General features: G+C 46.9%; 1 protein-coding gene across 3 annotated transcripts in view; it reads left to right on the plus strand.

Moving 5' to 3' along the window:
- The window catches only part of me3 (malic enzyme 3, NADP(+)-dependent, mitochondrial), a 95,970-nt gene extending 71,440 nt beyond the window's left edge, over nt 1-24,530 (plus strand). For all 3 annotated transcript variants that reach the window (XM_031895653.1, XM_031895654.1, NM_001113837.1), the window contains 8 exon segments: nt 2,523-2,632; nt 16,912-17,009; nt 17,782-17,895; nt 20,226-20,331; nt 21,378-21,520; nt 21,659-21,832; nt 21,994-22,092; nt 23,462-24,530. In XM_031895653.1, coding sequence (XP_031751513.1) covers nt 2,523-2,632; nt 16,912-17,009; nt 17,782-17,895; nt 20,226-20,331; nt 21,378-21,520; nt 21,659-21,832; nt 21,994-22,092; nt 23,462-23,623 — 1,006 coding nt within the window. In that variant the 3' untranslated portion in view covers nt 23,624-24,530.
- The last annotated feature ends 353 nt before the right edge of the window (nt 24,531-24,883 follow it).

Here is a 24,883-nt window from a genome sequence, read left to right on the forward strand (position 1 = left end):
ACCTGCATTGTTCACCCACTGCAGTGTTCACACCTCAGGCTCAGACTGTAATCACTCCCATTGTTCACTTCTTCACACCTCAGACACAGGTACTGTAGGCAGAGTATGGCACATACAGCCAGCATAGGTCAGGGAGGGTATGGCACACACAGGAAGGGTAGGGCAGGCAGAGTATGGCACACACAGTCAGGGTAGGGCAGGCAGAGTATGGCACACACAGGAAGGGTAGGGCAGGCAGAGTATGGCACACACAGTCAGGGTAGGGCAGGCAGAGTATGGCACACACAGGCAGGGTAGGGCAGGCAGAGTATGGCACACAGAGGCAGCATAGGGAAGGCAGAGTATGGCACACACAGGCAGGGTAGGACAGGCAGAGTGTGGCACACACAGGCAGGGTAGGGCAGGCAGAGTATGGCACGCACAGACAGCTTAGGACAGGCAGAGTGCTTCCTGTGTGTGCCATACTCTGCTTGCCCTATGCTGCTTGTGGGAGGTGAACCTGGCAGGGTTTGTTGTGGGAGTTTGTTAGCAGTTGGAAATAGCCATTAAATGGTCCCTAAGGTGTGTAATTATGTACTGGGGGTTGCTCTGCTATCCACAGGGAAGGAGGAGGCATATGGAATTTAAGGGTATATCTTAATATGACATAATTCTTTCACATATGAATGATGGTTGATATCCCCACAGTAAGGACCAAGCATTTGGGATTTTGCTGTACTACCACCATTGTGATAAAATAGGTGCGGTTTGAAGTGGGTGTGGTTTCAAAAAGGGGAGTGGTCAAAACTGGCTTCCATTAGCGGCCCTCCACCATGTATGCTAGAGAAATTCCGGCCCTCGGCACCGTAGAAGTTGGACAGCACTGGATTAGACTAAAGGAGATTTATGTAGGGATTTCTACAGGGAGGAGTGTGAAGCTGTGCTAGCACTTGGGCTGATGGATATAGTTTCATAGTAAGTTGGGTTGAAAAAAGATGTACGTTCATCACGTTCAACCATTATGCCTATATATAACCTGCCTAACTGCCAGTTGATCCCTCAGAAGCCCTGTGTAAATCAACTGAAAATCGAAAAAAGCTGTATGAAATAGATGGAAAATGTTATTGTGTTTTATTTTATGCCACTTGAACATCACATTTGACGCTGTTATTATACAACTTCAGAGCTTGCGTAATCCAAAATCAATGGGAAAATTTCAAGCAGCAAGTAAGTTCCAGCAGAAGTTGCTCTGGAAAAAAAACATGATGGATAAACGCCCATAGCATTTCCAAGCAGCGCCATTTTTACACAGTGGTGTATTTTGTCCTGTTTTATTACACACCGTGATAAATTGGCCCCTTGGCGCTTATCAGTAGATGAAACCTACTAAGAGATTACTGGGGCGTCTAGGCTGACAGTAATTCCGGGGTTGCTTTCCGTCAGTGTGTGCATTTGGGTGTAATTTAGCAGTGCATGATGGATGGGGAGACTGGCGCGGGCTGAAAGTTTAAAGGGAAACTATACCCCCAAACAATGTAGGTCCCTATAATAATATATCACATAAACAGCTCATATGTAAAACCCTGCTTCATCTAAATAAACCATTTTCATAAATATATAATTTTTTAGTAGTATGTGCCATTGGGTAATCCTAAATAGGAAACTGCCATTTTAAGTACTAAGGGCCGCCCCCTGGGATCATAGGATTCACAGTGCACACAAACAAGCCAAGGCACACATACATGCTAGGCCCCATCAGCCAATGAATGGGCAGAGTTCTGCCTTTTACTCCCACACTACTTCCTGTTACAGTTAGAGCTGCATCACTTCCTGTCAGCTGGTCTCTGAGGGAGCACACAGCCCATCACTAAATGGCGGCTCAAGGGAAAGGATGCAAAAGGGCAATATTTACTGATATATATATTCCAGTTTGGGGAGATTCTTTAATAGGCCACTTAATATGATATAAACTGTCTGTTGGTTACGTATTCATTCTGGGGGTATAGTTTTCCTTTAAAGGGGCATGTATGCTCCCCAGGAAAAGAGAGATTTCTCTGGCTGCTGTCAGCTCACAAATCCCCTCGCCCCGCTGGCTGCCAGTTTGCATCTGATTTCATTACTGCGTGGATTTGCCGATTGCTCCGGGGAGCTGCTCATTAAATGAGCGCATACAGCGGCCTCGCTTCAACTAAAAAAAATCACACATTACATTTCCTTGGAAATCTCTGCTCATGTCCCACGGCTGGGATTTATCATTTCTACTTTAGCAAATAAACCTAAATCCCTTCATAGCCGGCAAATTGGGGAAAGGTGTCTCATAGCAGGAAGCAAACAGAGATGCACCCAGCTATGACTTTCATTCCTCCATAGAGACATATGGGGCTCTATGGTGAGCGCCCTGGGGCCCCTGTAGAGCTATAAATGCTCATTGCCCTGCTTAGACCCCCCCCCCCTCCTGCCCTGACATTGTCTTCTTTGTAATAATATTACAGCCTCCGTATTACATCACATGGCTAATGATCTCTGGGTATAACTGTTTCCAGGTACGGGATGAACTGCCTGATCCAGTTTGAAGACTTTGCCAACTCCAATGCATTCCGTCTGCTGAACAAGTATCGGAACAAGTACTGCACCTTTAATGATGATATTCAAGGTAAGCCGGCGTCCGCAATGGCACCCACAGTCTTTGCCAATCCACTGCCTTAGGGATACTTGGCTTCGCTAGCTTTTATAGGGCCTCACTTACTACTGCATTGTTTTGACCTGTGGTGCCCCCTCCAAACAAGCAAGGCCATGAAGTAACCCCTGCAGTTCTTCTTACTGACACATGAATTAATACATGAGAACAAAGCCTCAATTTATTGGGACCCAGCTATGAGCCAGGATTATATTGTGGTGTTCAGGGCATGGCTGAGGGCATACTGGCTCAATCTGTGGGGACGGAGCTCAATCTGTGGGGATGTTTTTCAATCTGAGGGGATGGCAGCTCAATCTGAGGGGATGGCAGCTCAATCTGAGGGGATGGCAGCTCAATCTGAGGGGATGGCAGCTCAATCTGAGGGGATGGCAGCTCAATCTGAGGGGATGGCAGCTCAATCTGAGGGGATGGCAGCTCAATCTGAGGGGATGGCAGCTCAATCTGAGGGGATGGCAGCTCAATCTGAGGGGATGGCAGCTCAATCTGAGGGACGGAGCTCAATCTGAGGGGATGGCAGCTCAATCTGAGGGGATGGCAGCTCAATCTGAGGGGATGGCAGCTCAATCTGAGGGGACAGAGCTCAATCTGAGGGGACGGAGCTTAATCTGAGGGGATGGCAGCTCAATCTGAGGGGATGGCAGCTCAATCTGAGGGGACGGAGCTCAGTCTGAGGGGATGGCAGCTCAATCTGAGGGGATGGAGCTCAATCTGAGGGGATGGAAGCTCAATCTGAGGGGATGGCAGTTTATCTGAGGGAAGGGAGCTCAATCTGAGGGGATGGCAGTTTATCTGAGGGGATGGCTGCTCAATCTGAGGGGATGGCAGCTCATACTAAGGGCATGGGAGTTCATTCTGGGGGGATGGCAGCTCATACTAAGGGCATGGGAGTTCATTCTTGGGGGATGGCAGCTCATACTAAGGGCATGGGAGTTCATTCTGGGGGGGATGGCAGCTCATACTAAGGGCATGGGAGTTCATTCTGGGGGGATGGCAGCTCATACTAAGGGCATGGGAGTTCATTCTGGGGGGATGGCAGCTCATTCGAGGGGATGGGAGCTCATTCTGGGGGCATAGGAGCTCATATTGAGGGGGTGAGAGCTCATTCTGGGGGCATAGAAGCTCATATTGAGGGGGTGAGAGCTCATTCTGGGGGCATAGAAGCTCATATTGAGGGGGTGGGAGCTCATTCAGGGGGCATAGGAGCTCATATTGAGGGCATGGGAGCTCATTCAGGGGGCATAGGAGCTCATATTGAGGGCATGGGAGCTCATTCAGGGGGCGTAGGAGCTCATATTGGGGGGATGAGAGCTCAATCTGAGGGGATGGCAGCTCAATCTGAGGGGATGGCAGCTCAATCTGAGGGGACGGAGCTCAGTCTGAGGGGATGGCAGCTCAATCTGAGTGGATGGAAGCTTAATCTGAGGGGATGGAAGCTCAATCTGAGGGGATGAAGCTCAATCTGAGGGGATGGCAGCTCAATCTGAGTGGATGGAAGCTTAATCTGAGGGGATGGAGCTCAATCTGAGGGGATGGAGCTCAATCTGAGGGGATGGAGCTCAATCTGAGGGGATGGCTGCTCAATCTGAGGGGATGGCAGTTTATCTGAGGGAAGGGAGCTCAATCTGAGGGGATGGCAGTTTATCTGAGGGGATGGCTGCTCAATCTGAGGAGATGGCAGCTCATACTAAGGGCATGGGAGTTCATTCTGGGGGGATGGCAGCTCATACTAAGGGCATGGGAGTTCATTCTGGGGGGATGGCACCTCATACTAAGGGCATGGGAGTTCATTCTGGGGGGATGGCAGCTCATACTAAGGGCATGGGAGTTCATTCTGGGGGGATGGCAGCTCATTCGAGGGGATGGGAGCTCATTCTGGGGGCATAGGAGCTCATATTGAGGGGGTGAGAGCTCATTCTGGGGGCATAGAAGCTCATATTGAGGGCATGGGAGCTCATTCAGGGGGCATAGGAGCTCATATTGAGGGCATGGGAGCTCATTCTGGGGGCATAGGAGCTCATATTGAGGGGGTGAGAGCTCATTCTGGGGGCATAGAAGCTCATATTGAGGGGGTGAGAGCTCATTCTGGGGGCATAGTAGCTCATATTGAGGGCATGGGAGCTCATTCAGGGGGCATAGGAGCTCATATTGAGGGCATGGGAGCTCATTCTGGGGGCATAGGAGCTCATATTGAGGGGGTGAGAGCTCATTCTGGGGGCATAGAAGCTCATATTGAGGGCATGGGAGCTCATTCAGGGGGCATAGGAGCTCATATTGAGGGCATGGGAGCTCATTCAGGGGGCATAGGAGCTCATATTGAGGGCATGGGAGCTCATTCGGGGGCGTAGGAGCTCATATTGAGGGGATGAGAGCTCATTCAGGGGGCATAGAATCTCATACTGAGGGCATGGGAGCTCATTCTTAAGAGCTTACAGTTGCACGTGTAATTTGTGTGTAGGGCGGCTATGAGCATGCTGTACTAATAGGACCTACTGGGACGAACCTGTCAGAAAAGGATTTAAAGTATTCAGGCTGAGTCACGGTAACAAGGGAGGCTGATAAACTGCATGTGTGAGTGCAAATACCTGAAGAACAGCTCATACTTTGTGCATTATCGCTACTACGGCTCTCACGTCCCCTCACATCTGTGCTTCCCATTAGGCCGAGGGGAGCCCCAAGGGCGGTGGGATCCCAGATTAACAAAACACATTTGGAGCAATGGGAATAGAGGGCACAATGCGCTCTGTGGGTTGGACACAGGCTGGGAGATTATTTAGTCCTGAGAGTCAGTGAAGTGGATCCATGTCAGACTTGAATTTACAGCTGTTATCCACCTCCCGGGGCCCTAAGCCAGCGCGGAACTTCCTGAGCGTGCCCGGAGCTGCTTGCAACTGTTGCAGCCAAATCCCACAGCAAGGTTCCTCTCTTTTCATAGCCCAGCACGATATATAATTCCCATAATGTGCACGAATACACCAGCAGCAATGGGGCAAAGTGCAAAAACTGCAGACTGCCATCTTTTCTGCATGGGTCCCACTTACTGCCTGCCTTACGGCCGGGCCCCCAGGGGCCACACTCTGCACCTAGTGTCCAATTTCCAATCCATCTCTAGCTAGACCCTGAACACTGGTCTCCCAGTTCATACAAACTGACCCATCAGGTATAATTATCATTACCCATCAATGTAAAACTATTAAAGGGGAACTTAAGTTCTGCTAGAAATGCTACACCTTATGTTTTGGGTTTTTTGTCTCCCTCTGCATCAACTACAAGTCCAGGTGAACTTGATAGACTTGTCCTTTATCAGCCTTCTCCATTGCTGTCAATGCCGTGTAACGGAACTGGGAAGAGTCAAATTAAAGGAAAACTATACCCGCAGAATGAATACTTAACCAACAGATAGTTTATATTATGCATTGCATTGTTTGTGTTTATAGTTCCCCTTTAACTGATGTTCACTGGGTGGAAAGACAGTTGAGTGAGATTACTGCTGTTTAATAACTAGAGAAAGTAATAATAAGGTAGGAAAATATGACTTGCGGGAAGGAAGAGAACATAACGCGCGGTTATAACTTTAATATTCAGCGCAGATGTCCAGCACAGGAATAGATGAGGGGTTTGGGCACGGAATTATCCAGGCTGGAAAAGAATAGCAAACGAGTTTGCAGCGTGCGTTTAATTTATCATGTTCCAGTCCCACAATAACATCCATAGCATTAAATGTAATGGCAGCTTAATGTAGCAGCCTGCGCTGCAGCCTTCCCTGTCCAACACGGTAATACTGAAATCCCATGATTTATGTACAGCAGGAATACAGCTGTGGGCCATATATATAGCATAATGGGAAAGTCAGAGAGAGGTACAGCCAGGACATATTAAATACATGCAGTCAGATGGGAAAGAGACAGATACAGAAAGATTTATCTATAGGGAGAGGGGCACATTCTACATGGATAAACAGTGATAGATACACAGGTAAATAGATATGGAACAACTTGCTTGTTCATTTGCAGCAGGCATAGAAAATTAAATGGCAGAAAAGGCAAGGAAGAAAGAGTTCCATACAGTAGAACCGGGGCCCCTGTCTCTTGTACCCCCCTCCCCAGTTTTCATTCCAAATCCCCCCCTAACTGGCCTTCAGGCTGGGCCCCCTTAGCCCATAACAAGGTTACAGATATATAGAAACATTGGGGTAACAGTCACCCCGCTATAGTTCCAGGGGTACCCAGGGCACAAATAAGCACTCACCCCAAATCCCCCCCTAACTGGCCTTCAGGCTGGGCCCCCTTAGCCCATAACAAGGTTACAGATATATAGAAACATTGGGGTAACAGTCACCCTGCTATAGTTCCAGGGGTACCCAGGGCACAAATAAGCACTCACCCCAAATCCCCCCCTAACTGGCCTTCAGGCTGGGCCCCCTTAGCCCATAACAAGGTTACAGATATATAGAAACATTGGGGTAACAATCACCCCGCTATAGTTCCAGGGGTACCCAGGGCACAAATAAGCACTCACCCCAAATCCCCCCCTAACTGGCCTTCAGGCTGGGCCCCCTTAGCCCATAACAAGGTTACAGATATATAGAAACATTGGGGTAACAGTCACCCTGCTATAGTTCCAGGGGTACCCAGGGCACAAATAAGCACTCACCCCAAATCCCCCCCTAACTGGCCTTCAGGCTGGGCCCCCTTAGCCCATAACAAGGTTACAGATATATAGAAACATTGGGGTAACAGTCACCCCGCTATAGTTCTAGGGGTACAGATATATAGAAACATTTCTTATTGGCTCAAAGGGTATTTATTATTATAGGATGGCCCATTGGAGCTTGGAGAGCCAGGCATATTGATTGCCAGAAAGCAATTAACACTTGTTGGATGCACGAGAGGAACCTTATTAACATCCCTACTGAGCAGCCTTTCAGCATCGCTCTCCCATATCGCCCCATGCAGGGATAACTTCCCCTTTGTTTCAGGCCCAAGAATTCCCAGCTAGTACAACATTAGTACAATATTAGTAGAACATTAGGTGGCTCTGGAGCCAGAGAGTCTATGGTGCCCTGACCAGTTTAGCATTGTTAGAGGAACTGGGAACAATGAACCCAACCATTGTGTGCGGAGTGAATGGCAGATTATCTTTTGGGAAGAAAAACAAGACTTTTTACACTTACAATGGTTTGGCTTTTCCTTATAAAAACAGTCCCTCAGCTGATGGGCCCTGGGTTCTGCGCTGCTTGCCCAGTGTTACACTGACCCCCATTGGCTTATTTACATGATATATTTATCCTTTTACTGGTGCATGAAATGGTTTCCATTTTGTTTTCCAAGTTATAGCCAGAGAAACCAATCCCTTTCAGTGGGTTCAAAACAATTGATGCACTTGGGGGCCCATGATTGAGTATTGTTCTGTAGCAACCACAGAGCAGAATATTGGAGCCATTGGACCAATGGCTGCCAGCCTATATATAGCTATGGGCAATGGGAAGATAAGAGCTTAAACCAAATATGTAATAAAGGCACTAAGCTTGCCTAGTAGCAGAAACCCATAGCAACCAATAAGATGTTTGATTTTAAACAGGTGACCAGTAAATGCTGCCTGCTAATGGTTGCTATGGATTGCTGCTACTAGGCAAGCTTAGTGCTTTTATAACATATGGGGCTTAAGCTCTTATCTTCCCATTGCCCATAGCTATATATATAGGCTGTCAGCCATTGATCCAATGGCTCCAATATCCTGCTTGGTTCTAAGCTTTAATTTCCTTCTACAGCCCAGTTGGCCGTGTTCCATTAGATTGGCCTACCATTTCTTCACCATTGGGGCTTCAAGCATTATTGTGTGAGACCAAGATTTGGTACAATCAGAAGGTTTCCATAAGTGTAGGTGAGAAGCTCCTGGAAGTGCCCAACTTCAGGTGTAGGGCACATTCATACAATGTGGCTCGTGGCCCAGGCTGTTGGATAATGGGGCTTCCCTACTTGCCAGGGTCACCTTGTGCCTACCAGGCTTAACAAGCACCCAGAGTACAATGGCTTAATTTATTCTGTACATTGAGTCCACATATCCATTCCAGACCCTCACACTTAATGTTCTTTCCCGTGGGCCGGATGATTACCAATTGTTTCAAAATGATATTTAATTTCCTATTGCTTATGTTGGACGGAGCCTCGGCCACTGTTGCCAAGATAAAGAGTCTTGAACTGTACGTCCCCCCATTATCTGATTCTATATCGTAACCGTGCATGTCACAGGCAAGGGAGACGTGGGAAGGATTCCGAGCCCCATCTCCTTCCTATTGCTGTACTTTTTCTGTATGTTCTGTCATTTATGGTCTGAGAGTGAAGCAATGGCCGGTGGCCTCCAGGATCTTAGTAGAGCAATTTGAGGTTTCTACAGTCCTACAGTCTCAGTTGGGAAAACTATGGGAGCCCTAGATAGTGGGAACAGAACAAACTCTTTAGAGGAGGTATCATTGTCGGCCCAGTTAGGGAGGTACATTATGAATCAATATAGAGTGGGTTTCCTTTGGTTCTCCTGATAGAGACAGATGGGATAGCAGCCTCTTCATTGGCTACAGAGTTGATTGTATTATATCATAAAGCCCAATGGAAATCTGGTGAATGGGTGTAAATCCATGCCTGATGATACGGGTTTTATGAAATCTGTTCTGCTGTTTGATGTCCATGACCCATCAGTCCTTGGGGTTAGGACCTACTGAGTATGAAATTACTGCCAAGAACTTTAAAACCAATGAACCATTTTCTTTCGTGATGCACAAACAGTATTTGGGTGGAGATCCCCTATTATTGCCTGTTCCTTACAGCGGCCATCTTTGTACATCTGTTCTTTATCAGCTCCGTTGCCTCAGTAATTTGTATTTATTGGATTCTTTTGTATTATATCAGACATTTTCAGTGTTGCTACGTCCCTAGCCGGCCCTATTTTATATGTGATTTCCCTAAGCGCCGGGTGCTGTTTATGTTTGCCTGTCAAAGCCTAATGCTTGTTCAAAGGCCGTTAATCGGACCTGTTATGACTCAGTGCTGAGCCCAGTACTGGTTCTGAGGGGCCAGGTTTATGGTGATATTAAGCAGATATTGGGATAAACAAGTCTGAGCCTAATGCTGAATCATATGAGGATTGGTGCCGGGATACAGGGAATAAAGCCGGGACGGCCAACCTATACCTGGGGCTGATCTGGAGGGCAGCAGGGTGGGCAAATGTAATATTAAGTGTTACCATTGGCCAGTTTCCCTACATACACAGGGCCCTGCCCTGCAGGGCCCCAGACAGTTGGCTCCTATTTGGACAATTCTACAGGTAATGTTCTATATAAATCAGTGTTGGATACAAAGCCACTATGTTGGTGCAGCTGTTTGTGTGTATGGGATCCTGACTGGGTGCTGCTGCATACTGGGTGCCAGGGGGCCAATGTGTTGTTCTGGGTCCCTAATGGTGTTACTCAGTGAATCCATTGATTTCCTGCTGGGCAGAGGTTACAATGTTATATGAGACATATTGGATAAATGGAATAAACCCTAATTTTGTAGGCAGCTATGAGTCCTTGTTTCAAATGAAGGGTGGGCGTGTCCTAACCATCCCTGCCAGAAGTACAGTAGGAGGGGAGTAGCCAATTACAGCCCTGCAGGCACACAAGCAAAGACTGGCTGCAGTTCCCTATCAGGTCAGCCTAGCTGCTGATTGGTTCCTATCCTACAGTGCCATCGGCACTGACACAAACACATAGCTGCCAATTTGGCCCCTTTAGATCAAGTCAGCAGATATGGGCCCTTCCTGACAGATATCTGGCAGGCCCATTGGGCTGGACAACATCCTTCCCTATAATGGGAATCAAACCCTGACTTCCCTGTAATAGGGGATTCCCATTGTATGACTTGCATGTAACCAAAAGTACCTTGTGCTGCGTATGACTAATGGTTCCCTAAGAATAACTAAATAAGTGTGTGACTAACGACCCTCCTTACCCAGGGGATACCTTTCCCCTTCCCAGCACATAATATACTGAGTCATAACCTTCTGCTTAGGGACGAGTCCAAAATTCCTTATGCAAGGCCAGCAGTCACGCACTAATACATATTAAAGGGAATTAACTTTTACTGTTTGTACCTGCATTGGTCTTATCCCAGGTCGGCTCAGGGCTGTAGCAACTCCCTGCAACTCCCAGTACAGCCCCTGTTACATAGTCACCTATTACATGGTCTCTTCCCTCTCCTATGGGCCCTGGCTCTACTGTTGAAGGAAGGTTTAACCACACTGATTCCATTTCAGGGTACTGACCCTCACTGGAGCCTCTGGCTGCCCTACTAAACTGACAGAAACTGACCAGTAGGTGGTGCTGTTGTGACTAAATTCATTCATATAGACCAGGGGTCCCCAACCTTTCTTACTCGGGAGCCACAGTCAAATGTAAAAAGACTTGGGGAGCAACAAAAGCATCATAAAAGTTCATGGAGGAGCCAAATAAGGGCTGTGATTGGCTATTAGGCAGCCTCTATGCACCCTATCAGCTTACAGGGGCTTTATTTGGTAGGAAATCTTGTTTTTATTCAACCAAAACTTGCCCCCAAGTCAGGAATTCAAAAATAACTCCCTGGTTTGGGGGCACTGAGAGCAACACCCAAGGGGTTGGGGAGCAACATGTTGCCCCTGAGCCACTGGTTGGGGATCACTGATATAGACAGTACTTGCACCCTTAATACCTCATAATAAAACAAAAATAATGAATGTAAATTGCAAAAATGCTTAGAATAGCACTCAATCAATTTAACATTCACCTATTTTAAAGGTATATTTATCCTTTATTGCCCCATTGGGTCCCTTATAACTCCTGGGGCCCTCAACAGTCCCGGGGTCTGTTTCCTGCCTGGAAACTTAACGGTTAACTCTAAATAATAAGATAAATGGCTTTATACATTTTGAAGAGGCATGACCTACTTAGCAGTGTTGTTGGACTAGAACTCTCAGCATCTCAATGGAAACATTTAAGATGTAACTGCTTGGTTCATCCTTCTCTGTATCGCCCCATGTAATAATATTAAAGTGAATTTATTTGGGCAATAATAATACAAGCTGCTGCTTTTTGAAGCCTCACAGATGTGCCCATATCACTTACAGCCCAACTATCTTTGCTGCAAAGCATTTCCATTGATGCTTTACTAATAAATACATACATAAATAATTAAATATATATATATATACATTGCATGTAAGAGAAGCACATATAAACATTTAATGATGTTAATTTCAAAGGCACAATGTAAACATGAGAAACATGCACTTTCCTGGCTGTAGATACAATAATACTGCCATCTAGTGGCCAGAAGGTACATTATCAGCCGTGTATTGTGCAAATGAACATTTCCAAGGGATTTTGAGAATCCGTTTCCCCTGATTGGGGCGGCGAGGAGCTCGTATCCATGCAGAGACTTCCCTGCTGCTCTCCCCCATGATTGTACAGCACTGTCAATTTCATTATAATATGGGGGGGCGTTTGGCTAACATTCATCTTTTTATGACCCCCACTTACCTGCTTTGCTTGTCTATGGGAAACGTACACAATGTTTTAAACATTTCTTGGGCATTTTGATACTTGAGAAAATACAAGTTATATTTTTTAGGGTTATGGTGCAAGGCTTACGTACCCCTGGCTCTTCTCTCTCGCCAGTAGCGTAACTAGCCATGGCCACTAGCTAATTAGCCACAGCCACTAGCCCTGTGCCGTAGGTGCAGCCGGGGCCCCCACTGAGCCATTAATAGAGACAGGGGTTTAACTACCAGGGGTTCAAGCCCACCCAGACTCGCACCCCTGGTAGTTACACCCCAGTCTCTAGCATTGACTGAGTGGGTGGGGGTTCTGGGTGCTGAGTGTAATTAAAGGGCCCTGTACATACATATGAAACCTGTTAGTTCATTGGCCTATAGTGGGCTTCCCAGTCTTCATTCTTTATGAAATCTTGTGAATTCTAACTGCCATTATTTGGCTTTTGATGGACGTTTGGATCAATCAGTAAAACAGCTGGGGAACCACTAGTTTAACACTGGGCTGAGATCCTAATAGCGTTGAATTGGTTGCATTTACCCTGGGAGGCCTCCCAGTCTGCCCCACTGCAGCCCCTCTAGTACTGCCCCACTGCAGCCCCTCTAGTACTGCCCCACTGCAGCCCCCCTAGTACTGCCCCACTGCAGCCCCTCTAGTACTGCCCCACTGCAGCCCCCCTAGTACTGCCCCACTGCAGCCCCTCTAGTACTGCCCCACTGCAGCCCCCCTAGTACTGCCCCACTGCAGCCCCTCTAGTACTGCCCCACTGCAGCCCCTCTAGTACTGCCCCACTGCAGCCCCTCTAGTACTGCCCCACTGCAGCCCCTCTAGTACTGCCCCACTGCAGCCCCTCTAGTACTGCCCACTGCAGCCCCTCTAGTCTGCCCACTGCAGCCCCCCTAGTACTGCCCCACTGCAGCCCCCTAGTACTGCCCCACTGCAGCCCCCTCTAGTACTGCCCCACTGCAGCCCCTCTAGTACTGCCCCACTGCAGCCCCTCTAGTACTGCCCCACTGCAGCCCCCCTAGTACTGCCCCACTGCAGCCCCTCTAGTACTGCCCCACTGCAGCCCCCCTAGTACTGCCCCACTGCAGCCCCCCTAGTACTGCCCCACTGCAGCCCCCCTAGTACTGCCCCACTGCAGCCCCCCTAGTACTGCCCCACTGCAGCCCCTCTAGTACTGCCCCACTGCAGCCCCTCTAGTACTGCCCCACTGCAGCCCCTCTAGTACTGCCCCACTGCAGCCCCTCTAGTACTGCCCCACTGCAGCCCCTCTAGTACTGCCCCACTGCAGCCCCTCTAGTACTGCCCCACTGCAGCCCCCCTAGTACTGCCCCACTGCAGCCCCTCTAGTACTGCCCCACTGCAGCCCCTCTAGTACTGCCCCACTGCAGCCCCTCTAGTACTGCCCCATTTCCTATACCTGTTCCAAAACAAAATCAGAGCTGTTAAAGGGGAACTCCGCCCAAACACAACCTTTTGAAAAGTAAACATAATTTCAAGCAACTTTGCAATATACATCAATTAAACAATCTGCAGCATTTTCATGATGTTTAATGTAATAATCTGGTTTGGAACAGTTCCCTAAGCCCCGCCCCCTGTTCCCCTGCTGATTGGCTGACTACTTTGTGACTCAAATAAACTGTAACAGTAGTCGCCTGTCCTCAGCCTGCCTTCAGCCTGCCTCCTCCCAATCCCACAATTCCCTGCTGCACACGTGATGTCAATAAGGAAAGGAACATCCCAGTGCAATGCATTGTGGGTTATGTAGTTCCTGCATGCTGTCTGTAAGCTGTGGGGAAGTTGTTACAATTTGTAACATCAGTGTTTTAGTCCCTCCTCCCCTGCCAGGATTTCAAATGATGCAGAAAGAGTAGAACTGTTTTGCAGCTGTATTTCAGCATATAAAATGGTATTTATTCCTACTGTTTGAAGGAACAGATTACAGGGATAGGGATATTAGGGGTTTCTGTGTTGTGTGGGGCTCTTCAAAAAAGTTTGGTATAGAAAATAAAGGGGTCCAAGATGGTGGGGGCTCCTTTAGCACTTCAGAAACATACCCACCGTCAGTCCCTGGCAGGTTAAAAGCTGACTAGTTGCTATGAGTTGCTAAGGCCGACTTTGCCCGGGTTACAGACAGATTCATTTGTACTGAGTCATTTGCTTACTATGAAGCTGAAGGGCCCCTTCTAAGGACCTGGAGAGATTAGTTAATTCCATATCTAGCAGTGTATTCCCAGCCGCAGGACAATAGGCGGAACAATGAGTCTGTATCAGATGGGGTTCGGGGGGGGCAGCAGATGGGCGCACACACACAGCTCATTCTCTGGCCGAGGGGGGAGCGTTTTGTTCTGGGATTCATTTCTCTCTTCTGAAAACCTTATTATTTATCGGTCGCCATAACAAACATTGTTTTGCTGCCACATAATCACATGCAAAATGCAATCTGTTAACATGAAGCGGGTTTGGCAGACGGGGCCCCCCTCAGGCGCTTTCCCTCACATACATTGGAGTTTTGTTTGGGGGTTTTGTGCTCAGCACATTCCGTCAGGTTATTGAGCTTTATCTGTGGGACTAGAATGGAGACACGCTCCTATTAGCTCAGTGTCAGTAACGGTACGGGGCCTGAATCCCATGTCAATTACACAGTGCTCTGATTGGAGGAGCAAATCTTCTATCAGCTCAGTGTCAGTAACGGTACGGGGCCTGTATCCCATGTTAATTACACAGTGCTCTGATTGGAGGAGCAAATCTTCTATCAGCTCAGTGGCAGTAACGGTACGGGGCCTGAATCCATTGTTAATTACACAGTGCTCTGATTGGAGGAGCAAATCTTCTATCAGCTCAGTGGCAGTAACGGTACGGGGCCTGAATCCATTGTTAATTACACAGTGCTCTGATTGGAAGAGCAAATCTTCTATCAGCTCAGTGTCAATAACGGTACGGGGCCTGAATCCCATGTTAATTACACAGTTCTCTGATTGTAGGAGCAAATCTTCTATCAGCTCAGTGTCAGTAACGGTACGGGGCCTGAATCCCATGTTAATTACACAGTGCTCTAACTGTAACAGGAAGTAGTGTGGGAGTAAAAGGCAGAACTCTGTCCATTCATTGGCTGATGGGGCCTAGCATGTATGTGTGCCTCGGCTTGTTTGTGTGCACTGTGACTCCTATGATCCCAGGGGGCGGCCCTTAGTACTTAAAATGGCAGTTTCCTATTTAGGATTACCCAATGGCACATACTGCTAAAAAGTATATTTATATGAAAATGGTTTATTTAGATGAAGCAGGGTTTTACATATGAGCTGTTTATACAATATATTATTATAGAGACCTACATTGTTTGGGGTATAGTTTCCCTTTAAAGGTCTGGCAACCGCTCTCACCTTATACTAACTCCAATATACACTGGGTCTCCCCATTATGAACAGGAGCGGTGGGAGGAACACACTCTGGGCTTTAGCTAACGGTCTCTGAGCCGAGTGTAACACCCCGTTAGTAGCAACGCTCGCTAATTCCCCTAATAACCGGCAGCCTCCTAATTGGATGGACTCTGAGCCTCCACTGAAATGGCACAAACAGGGCAAATGGACTGTGTAATTACCCTTCATTTAGTGACTGATGGGAGGTGGGTCGTTAAGGGAAATTGAAGCTAACGAGTGCACTGAGCGGCATTAGCTGCCCGTGGGGCGCAGGCTTGTCCTTAGCCATTGGTTGGGCCCCCCTGAAACCTGAATTACACTTATTTCTTTAAATTATCTGTCATTTTTCAGGAATGATGATGTTGCTTATTTTCTGGATAAAAGGGCTCGTTTGCTACGGACGGGGGTAAATGGGCTGGAGTGGCACGAAATTACCCACTTCAGAGGCCATAGCTGCTCATAGCTGTAGCGCTGTATGTAATGTCTGCATCCATTCTGTCTCCCCTCATAACAACTATTTCAGCTTCTTTAATGGCTTATAAGGTAGAGAGATGCCATGTTGCGCCTATCTGCTGCCCCTCAGTATGCAGTGCTGCCTTGGCTGAGCCCGGACTGGCAATCTGTGGGTACTGGCTAATGCCAGAGGGGCTGCTGTAAGATGCCATAGACTCTCACTATTCCATTGAATACACCTGGGCGACGACTGAATGGCTGTTTGTGTAAGGTTCTTTCAAGGGGAACTAAACCCTGCTGCACAGCGCGGCTCAACCGAACTTTACTCAGCTGTTACTGGACTACAAATCCCAGAATAATGTAATGAGGAATGCTGGGAGCTGTAGTCCAGCAACATCAGGGTTGTATTCTTAAAGCAACATTGCACAATAAAACTTTCCCCCAAATCCCCAGGGCCGGCGGCTGCATTAAAATGCAAGGAATCCTCCAATGAGAATCCCAGCTGATGTGAGTAAATCCGGCTCCCTGTTCTCTGTTCCTGCAATTGGAGTTGGGAGCAATAAGCACAGTTTCCCAGCACTGAACAAGTCTGTCCCTTTATCCCCATGTCTGATTCCTGTGCCATATAATGACGGGAAAATTCACATAATGATCTCTATATGTAAGGTACCAGCAAGATGGCTGACTCAGTGCTGGGAATCGGCATTCTCATTGGTCACTTCTCTTGCACTTATACTGAGGTTTTTATACCAGTAAGGAAGATTTCCCCTTTAATATAACATTAACTTGCGCTTGTTTTACAGGAACGGCCTCCGTGGCAGTGGCGGGAATCCTGGCAGCGCTTCGCATCACAAACAATAGACTTTCTGATCATAAGTTTGTTTTCCAAGGAGCTGGGGAGGTAAGCGTTGCTTTGGGGCTCCATGAGATCTCCCCTATGGGTTTGCTGTTGGGGTTCATGCTAGGGTGACCACACCCCCTAAATACCACTGCCATTTTACAAAATAAAGTTTAAACACATTTCTGGGGGTTTTGGGATCTTGTTTTATGTGTTATTACAATTTTGCTAAAAAAGTGAAATTGCCCATTAAGCTGTGAGTCTCAGTTCCCCCAAGAGACCTGTTCAGCTTATTACTTACAATTGTATCTCAGTGCTGGTGTCACTTATTAAAGTTTTCTGGATTCTCTGCCAAAAGCTACTTATTTAATTAAGTTTGAGAAACTTTGTATCTTTTTTAGCATTCTGTGCAGGAGATCAAAGGGAAATGAGGGACTTTTCAGTAAGAAAATCGGGACAGTTGGGAGGTATGGGAATGTAGGCTGCTCTCCTTCCTGTGGCCGTACATGAGTCTAGTCCCACCCCCTTGCCTCACCATAAGATAATGAGCAGCCCACTAGATTCAGCTGAGGGTCCCTGGTAGGAGAAAATTGTAGCAGTGTTACTAAGCTGGAGGATCCTTGTGAGACTGCTATAGATGGGCCCAAGTCATTACTCTGGGAATGTTGGGAATACGGTGGGCCTCCTGGGTCAAAAGCTGCTGTTCCCACCTCCTTCCCTTACAGGCCATTGGCTACAAGCACACTTGCCCACACACCTAACCAATGGATTTCAGTTGAACAGGTGTGTGAGCCTGAGGGGTACAGAGTAACAGCCCATATCTGTTCTGCTTCAGGCTGCCATGGGAATCGCACAGCTCATCACAATGGCCATGGAAAAGGAAGGAACCTCCAGGGAAGACGCAATCAAGAAGATCTGGATGGTTGATTCCAAGGGACTGATAGTAAAGGTAGGTTTGCTCCCTATTGAGTAATCCATTGCAACCAATCAGCATTCAGAAATCAGATTGGGTAACTAACCTTGGGCCAATCAGTGTAGCCTTTATTACCTTACTCCCAGGGAAGTGGGGTGCAGAGATCCGCAGAAGGAATTGGCTTCAGGATCCCTGCCCCAGAGGGGGGCAAATAATGTTCTTGGTAAAACTACAATCTACATATTTATATACAGCTAATAATACTAATGTTACATATATATAGGCATATATCACTGGAAATACAGTAAGTGCTTCTGGATTATCCATGTGATGAGCGTTGCTATGGGCACTGTTGCATTGTAACACACACTGCTGCTCAAATCCGTACCCACGTATCATGGTTTATGGATATCCGTGATGAAGACCTTGTGGGTTGGATCCACATTTGCCCCTGTAAAATGGTTGAGGAAAAATGCATGGTGTTTATTGGCCCAAAGTTGTGAAGTCATAATGGAATGATCGCTTCTTTAGGGCTGCCATCTTGGGCGTACAGTAATACTGCTCCTGTATAGAGGCTTGTAAGGTTGTCCTTTCACCCTGCCTGATGTTGCCCTGAAACTCATTTTGTAATTGTATCAGTGTGTAGTTTGCTTATAATTTCATTAAGGCTTTTATATTAAAAAATATAATAGTTGTTCTAATTGAAGGTTGTGTGGCTAAAACTGCTCAGTTGCCAGTCGGGTATGAGAATATTTGCTGGATTCCCAGCCGATGCAGTGGGGTTACGTGCTCAGAAACATCTGTGGTTCTTGTATAAAAAGCAGATAATTGAGACTTTGCAAACCCAGATGACAGAGTGCAGCCTATAGACAGAGAGGGATCTCGGGCACTCTGATGGGGCGGATGGTTACTGGGTTACTCTTTCCATCCTGACCCACTAACCCGCTCCGTGTGCGGCAGAGGAAATACAAAGGGCGCGGTTATTATGGAGAGAATGAAACAGCACAAAAAGGCAACCGGATGTGAGCGGAATGTGTAACTGGAACATAATGGAACCCCTGTATCAGTCAGTCCATGTTCCCTACATCATAACAGCTCAGTATTGTTGCTAAACACGGACACTAAATCACTGTTGGACTGGGGAGCCAGGGGGGGCGCCGGCAGTCTGAAACCCAAGGGCCTGTTTGTGCTTGTTTGCCTCTCTCTTACTGCCATTCTCCTGCCATTCCTTAAGGTGCCCATACATGTTAAGATCAGCTCGCTTGGCAAGGTCGCCAAGCGAGCAGATCTTCTCCTGATATCGCCATCTACAGGTGGGCAATATAGGGTGAATTTAGGCTAATTTGGTCTAATTCAGATCGAATTAGAACGCCAGTAATAGGCGCAGTCGGTTCGGGGACCACATCAACGAGCCAATGCAGTCTCAGATCCAACTACATTTTTTAACCTGCCCGATCGATATCTGCCCCATTTCAGGCCAGTTGTTGGTCGGGCAGGCCTCTTGTATTCTTCTGGGCTCCCTTTTCCATTTGTCTCTGTCATTATCTTCCTCTCATACTGCCTCCTTACCTCCGCTCTCTGCTTTTTTTCCTCCTTACCCATCATTTTTTTACATCCATTTTCTCTTTTCTACCCATGTCATTTTTCCACCTTTCATTTCCCCCCATGCTCTCCTACACAAACCCTATGGTTTGCCCTCTGTACCCTGTGGGGCACTACATTGGGTAAGGGCTTTAATAGCTTTTGTTTCTCTCTCAAGGAACATCATTCGCTAAACTGCCAGCTGCATTGCTGAAGGTAACCTGTTAGCCAAAGACTAGCGCTAACCCCTAAACTAGATCGATCAGTCCAACATTACTAATATATAATCCACAGATTAACAATAACAGTGATAGTTTGTGTATTTAATCTACGGGCGCCATTCCTAACTCACATCCCGTAGGACTGTGTGACCTGTTGCCTCTAGGGCTGTGGTTTATATAACAGCGGAGAGGGGGTGCAGGACTGCCATGGCTGCTCTTGGTCACTTTGCAATTCTTTTTAGTGCAGTTGAGGTTTTTGTGAAATCTAGTAGCCGCGAATACCTAGTGGGGCTGCCCGGAGCAGAGCGGCCAAATGGGTTTGGATATTAGCCTGACATCTGCTCTGGGTTAGAAGCTCGGTTGGTTTCCTGGAACTATAGCCGCGTGATCGTTACAAAAAAAAAGTCAATATATTTATATACAGTATGTTAAAAAAAAAGGTGCAACATGGCAGCGGTTTCACTAGGTGGAGATTCTCCAGGTCCAATGGGAAATCTGAGCTTATGCCTCTGAAATTCTGTTTCCTAAAGCCCCACAACACTTACACTCTCTATTCTTCTACAGGGAAGGGGCAATCTGAACCATGAGAAAGACGTGTTTGCCCATGATCACCCTCAAGTAAAAACCTTGGAAGAAGCTGTGCAGATCCTGAAGCCAACAGCCATCATAGGTAAGGTTCTGTAGTGAGACCTTGGGGTCCCATGGAGGCAATCTTCTCTCAGCACCATTACATTAGTAGGAAAGCTTGACTAACCAGCCCCTATGGTGAATACATTTAATATCACAGGCAGAATGGACACTTTAGCTTTTTTTCACTCAGCCCGGTCAGATGCAGTTTGTAAAAGAGAAAGGCAGTGTCCAAAATATGGATCTCTGTGACCTTCATTGGGGTGTATAAGGGCTAAACTTCACGGGAGAATTTGTGCGATGCTGTCGGAACGACAAAACGCATCATACAAGCCGGATGTAGCCGTATGGGTCAAAACATAATGGAACTGACACGACGCACCTATTGGAAGGAAACGCTAAATGCTGTGTCTTCACCCAACAAGATATCCGATGGTGTCTGCAGGATCGGACTGGTCCACCGGAGGGTGGGGGCCCCTGCAGGGGGGATGTGAAAGCGGCCCCTGAGTCAGCAGCCCCGGTGTGCCCTGCCCCCCCCCAGTCCGACCCTGGGTGTCTGACAGACTTTTTTCTTATTGACTCATGTCGGATGTAGATGCTGGAACAAAACACTCCATTCGACATTATCTGACCCGACATTATATCTACGGAGATCAAATTTGGTAGGATCTCATGACAAAATCTCATTCTGTTGAATGACAAGATCAGATAAAATCTGACCCACAAAATCTGATCAAAAACCTCCAAGGAGTTTAGCCCTTAGTGTGCCTTGAACCACCCAGTTAGACAGGCAGATCACAGGCCAGCTAGTTATTGGCTGCAAATCATAGTCATGCTTGGGCCTAATGAATCTTTGGTTCTGCACTTGAATTCAGTCCTTGTTTCAGCCTAAAAGGTCTTCACCAATCTGCACCAATCATCAATATTAAGCAATGTCTGTCAGTTTCTTTAAATGTCATCTGGTTTATTATGAAACTCTTAATCATGCTATAACTGTGTTTGTAACCCAAGCTTTGGCCCTTATTCCAACAAAGGGTAACTAAGCCATATATGTACAGACACATTCAGCACCGTATCTCTTTATTCCAGGTGTAGCTGCAATCGGCGGAGCATTTACAGAAAAGATAATAAAAGACATGGCCGCTTTCAACAAACGACCAATCATATTCGCTCTTAGCAACCCAACGAGTAAGGCGGAATGTACAGCAGAGCAGTGCTACCAGCTGACTGAGGTGATTTATTCATTCCTTTTGCCCCGTTTGCCTTTGGTACTTGTAAAATAGAAACACTGGGGGCTTGTAAACTATTTAGTAGCAGTCTATAGGCACAAGCGAGTGGACTTGTTGAGTATTATTATATTCTTTCTCCAGGGTCGGGGAATATTTGCGAGCGGAAGCCCTTTCTCTAAGGTGACTCTTGCAAACGGCCAAACATTTTACCCCGGGCAGGGTAACAACGCCTACGTATTCCCCGGTGTGGCGCTGGGGGTCATTGGATGTGGAGTCCGGCACATCTCGGAGGATTTATTTCTTACGACAGCTGAGGTAGGTTTCCATTACTGTTTCTTTTTGTGTGACAGAAGGAATAAGGCGTTGGGTTGGTTGGAAGATATAGAGTTTGCCCCAGTGTCTCTCCCATAGAGGCATTTATGTCACAGCCAGTGTCTGATAATCCTTTATTTTCCATTTTTCTGTATTGTTTTCAGACCATTGCAGAGATGGTTACAGCTGAGAATTTAGCAGAAGGAAGGCTTTATCCTCCCCTGAGCTCCATCAGAGATGTGTCCTTCAAAATTGCTGTCAAAGTAAGTAACCGTGTGGGTCTGTAGTAAAAGTCCCCAAACCCCTGGAACTCTATGGGTCTGAATAGTGACTGTCGGAATGTGAAAAATGCTGGGGTGGCGCATAAGTAGTGCCCGTGTATTACAAGCTTGTCAACAAATACTCACAGGGTGGGGCCAAGAAATGTGTCATTAGGTGAGGGGCATTTAAGACTAAATGCAGGAGCCATCCCCATTGGGGCATATAGCAAACCCCTCCCCTCCTATGATGTAACATGCCAACCCTGCCCTATTGTGATTTCATAAGAGGGTGTCAAGCAGGGTGAGGGTTAAAATAGAGGACTTTAAGAGTAAAGGTGGCCATATATGGGCAGATTTCAGCTGCTGATTTGGGTCTGTGTATGGGCACCCCCAATGGGCCTACCTGGCCAACATCAGGGCAATCCTAGGCCAGATATCGGTCAAGCTGGTTTCATTTTCTTCTCAGACTGGGGCCACTTTGGCTCACTGATGCAGTCCTCGCTCCAACTGGTCCTATTCCTGCCATTGTCAATGAATTACTCTGGTATCACCCACCTTAAGTGGGCATATTGGTGGAAAGATCTGCTCATTTGGCGACCTCACCAAACGAGCAAATCTAATGTTGTTTGGCCACCTTAAGCTAAGTGAGGGTTAAAATGGAGGAGGACTTCAAGAGTAAAGGTGGCCATACACGGGCTGATTTCAGCTGCCAATTCGGGTCTGTGTTTGGGCATGCCCATTGGGCCTACCTGACCCTGATATTGATCAGGCTGGTTTTATTTTCCCATCAGACTGGGGGCCACTTTGGCTCATTGATGCAGTCCTCGCTCCAACCGGTCCTATTCCTGCCATTGCCAACAAATTACTCTGGGATCGTGGGCATATAGGTGCAAATATCTGCTCGTTTGGCGACCTCACCAAACGAGCAAACCTCATGGTATATGGCCACCTTAAGTTGGGCCTGTGTTAGCAAGTAGTGTGTGAGGGTGGGTGAAAGACGTTTTCCAACTATCTATTATTAATAAGGACATATTTTACAGGTTAACATGACCCCCTATATATTACAGTATTATAAAAACACTATATTATATATATATATATATATTCTTGGCAAAGTTTCCATGTATAAAAGCCAACATTTCCCCATTACTGGGAGCAGAACTACACAGGTTGGCCCCTAGTGCAATGCAATCTATTTTCTATTTAGAAAGCTTCCAAATAATTATGGAACCATAATATATCAATGGTTTAATCCAATAATAACGGTGCTCCATGGGATAACCGCGTTCAGCGTCCGCTTTGGCAATGATTATTAATGGCAGAGCCCGAGGAACCTGTATAGGTGGCTGCACTGTAACCTCTTTCTGTTTAGATTGTAGATTACGCCTACAAAAACAACATGGCTTCCTGGTACCCCGAGCCGGAGGATAAGGAGTCTTTCGTCCGATCCCTCATTTACAGCCCTGATTATGATTCGTTTACCATCGACAGCTACAATTGGCCCGCTCAGGCTATGGAAATCCAAGATGTATAACAGATGGATAATTCTAGGCAAACCTTTTTTGGTATCCTGTCTCTTCATTCTGAAGCTGCGCTGTTAAGCTACTGTTTAACAAAGTGGTTTCTCCACCGGCATTAGGGTCTTTCCGCTAATGGAAACCCCCCAAACTGCTTGTGCTGCTTCCCACTGACATTAATGGAAATGGTCTAACACAACCAATCATGTCAGGTTATGCGGTCTCCATTAACGTGAATGGTTGGCATCACTTTCTGGTGGGGAAATCGCCTTGTGTGACATAAGCCTTAAAGTCAGCACTCTGAGCGCACTCAGGTGAGTGCATACCTACACTCGATGCCTCTGTTTCCCAGAAAAAAAGGGTTTTCTATCAAAAACCAAAAAATGGATATATTCATATCGTTTTCCCAGGAGCATAATCATGTTGCTGTGTATCAGGGAGCCCATATCCGGCACGTGGCTGATAATCAGTCATTCTCCATAAAGATTATTTCCTCCTGTATCCAGCAGAAGCTGAGAGAGCCCCCCTGTGGTGGTTTTACAAATTGTTCTGTTTTGTGCCCTAATAAATTAAGTGGTAGTTAGTAATATCCCCCACCCTCAAAAACCACACCCTTTTTCTGGTAAAGCCCGCCCCATTTTTGAGGTTGATGATTGTGGCCTGTCCTGCCTAAGTAGGGGCAAGTGGGAGGTATTTGTATCCCTATGTCCTTTATCTGCACTGAACTATTTTGTTTTGTGACGCTGTCGCTCTTACTCGTGGCTCCTTCCTCGTACTGTGCCCGTGCCACTTTTAACTTATGTTCTGTACAATATTTTATGTTGCCGTCGAGATTCGAAAAGGGAAGAAAATGTACTTGTTATTTTATGGAAAGATGCTTTTTACTTTCTCTCTCCTTATAGCTATAAACCTTCTTTGACCCTGGCTCGTGTATTTCTTATTCCTGATAAAAGCGCAGGTTGAAACCACTAAAAAGCAGCAGGCATTGGCGCTCTTCACTGATACACTTGCTGCCAGCTCTGATGAATTGCATGCATGATGCCAAGGGATCCATGGAGTTATCAGCAGCCTGGACCTGGCTTGTTCCAGGCTACTATGATAAGGAAGACGTTCAGGCAATTACAACCAAAGCCAATGGGAGGAAACTTCTGTTGCCCCAAGAGCCATTATGGTGAGCGTAATATCTTGTACGAAGGATTTATCTGATGTTGATGTGCAGAGAGGGTTCTATCTCTTCAGTCGAACCCAAAATCAGACTGTAGCAATCATCACTTCTT

Source organism: Xenopus tropicalis, chromosome 2, assembly GCF_000004195.4.
Source record: "Xenopus tropicalis strain Nigerian chromosome 2, UCB_Xtro_10.0, whole genome shotgun sequence".
In the NCBI taxonomy this organism is placed as follows: domain Eukaryota; kingdom Metazoa; phylum Chordata; class Amphibia; order Anura; family Pipidae; genus Xenopus; species Xenopus tropicalis.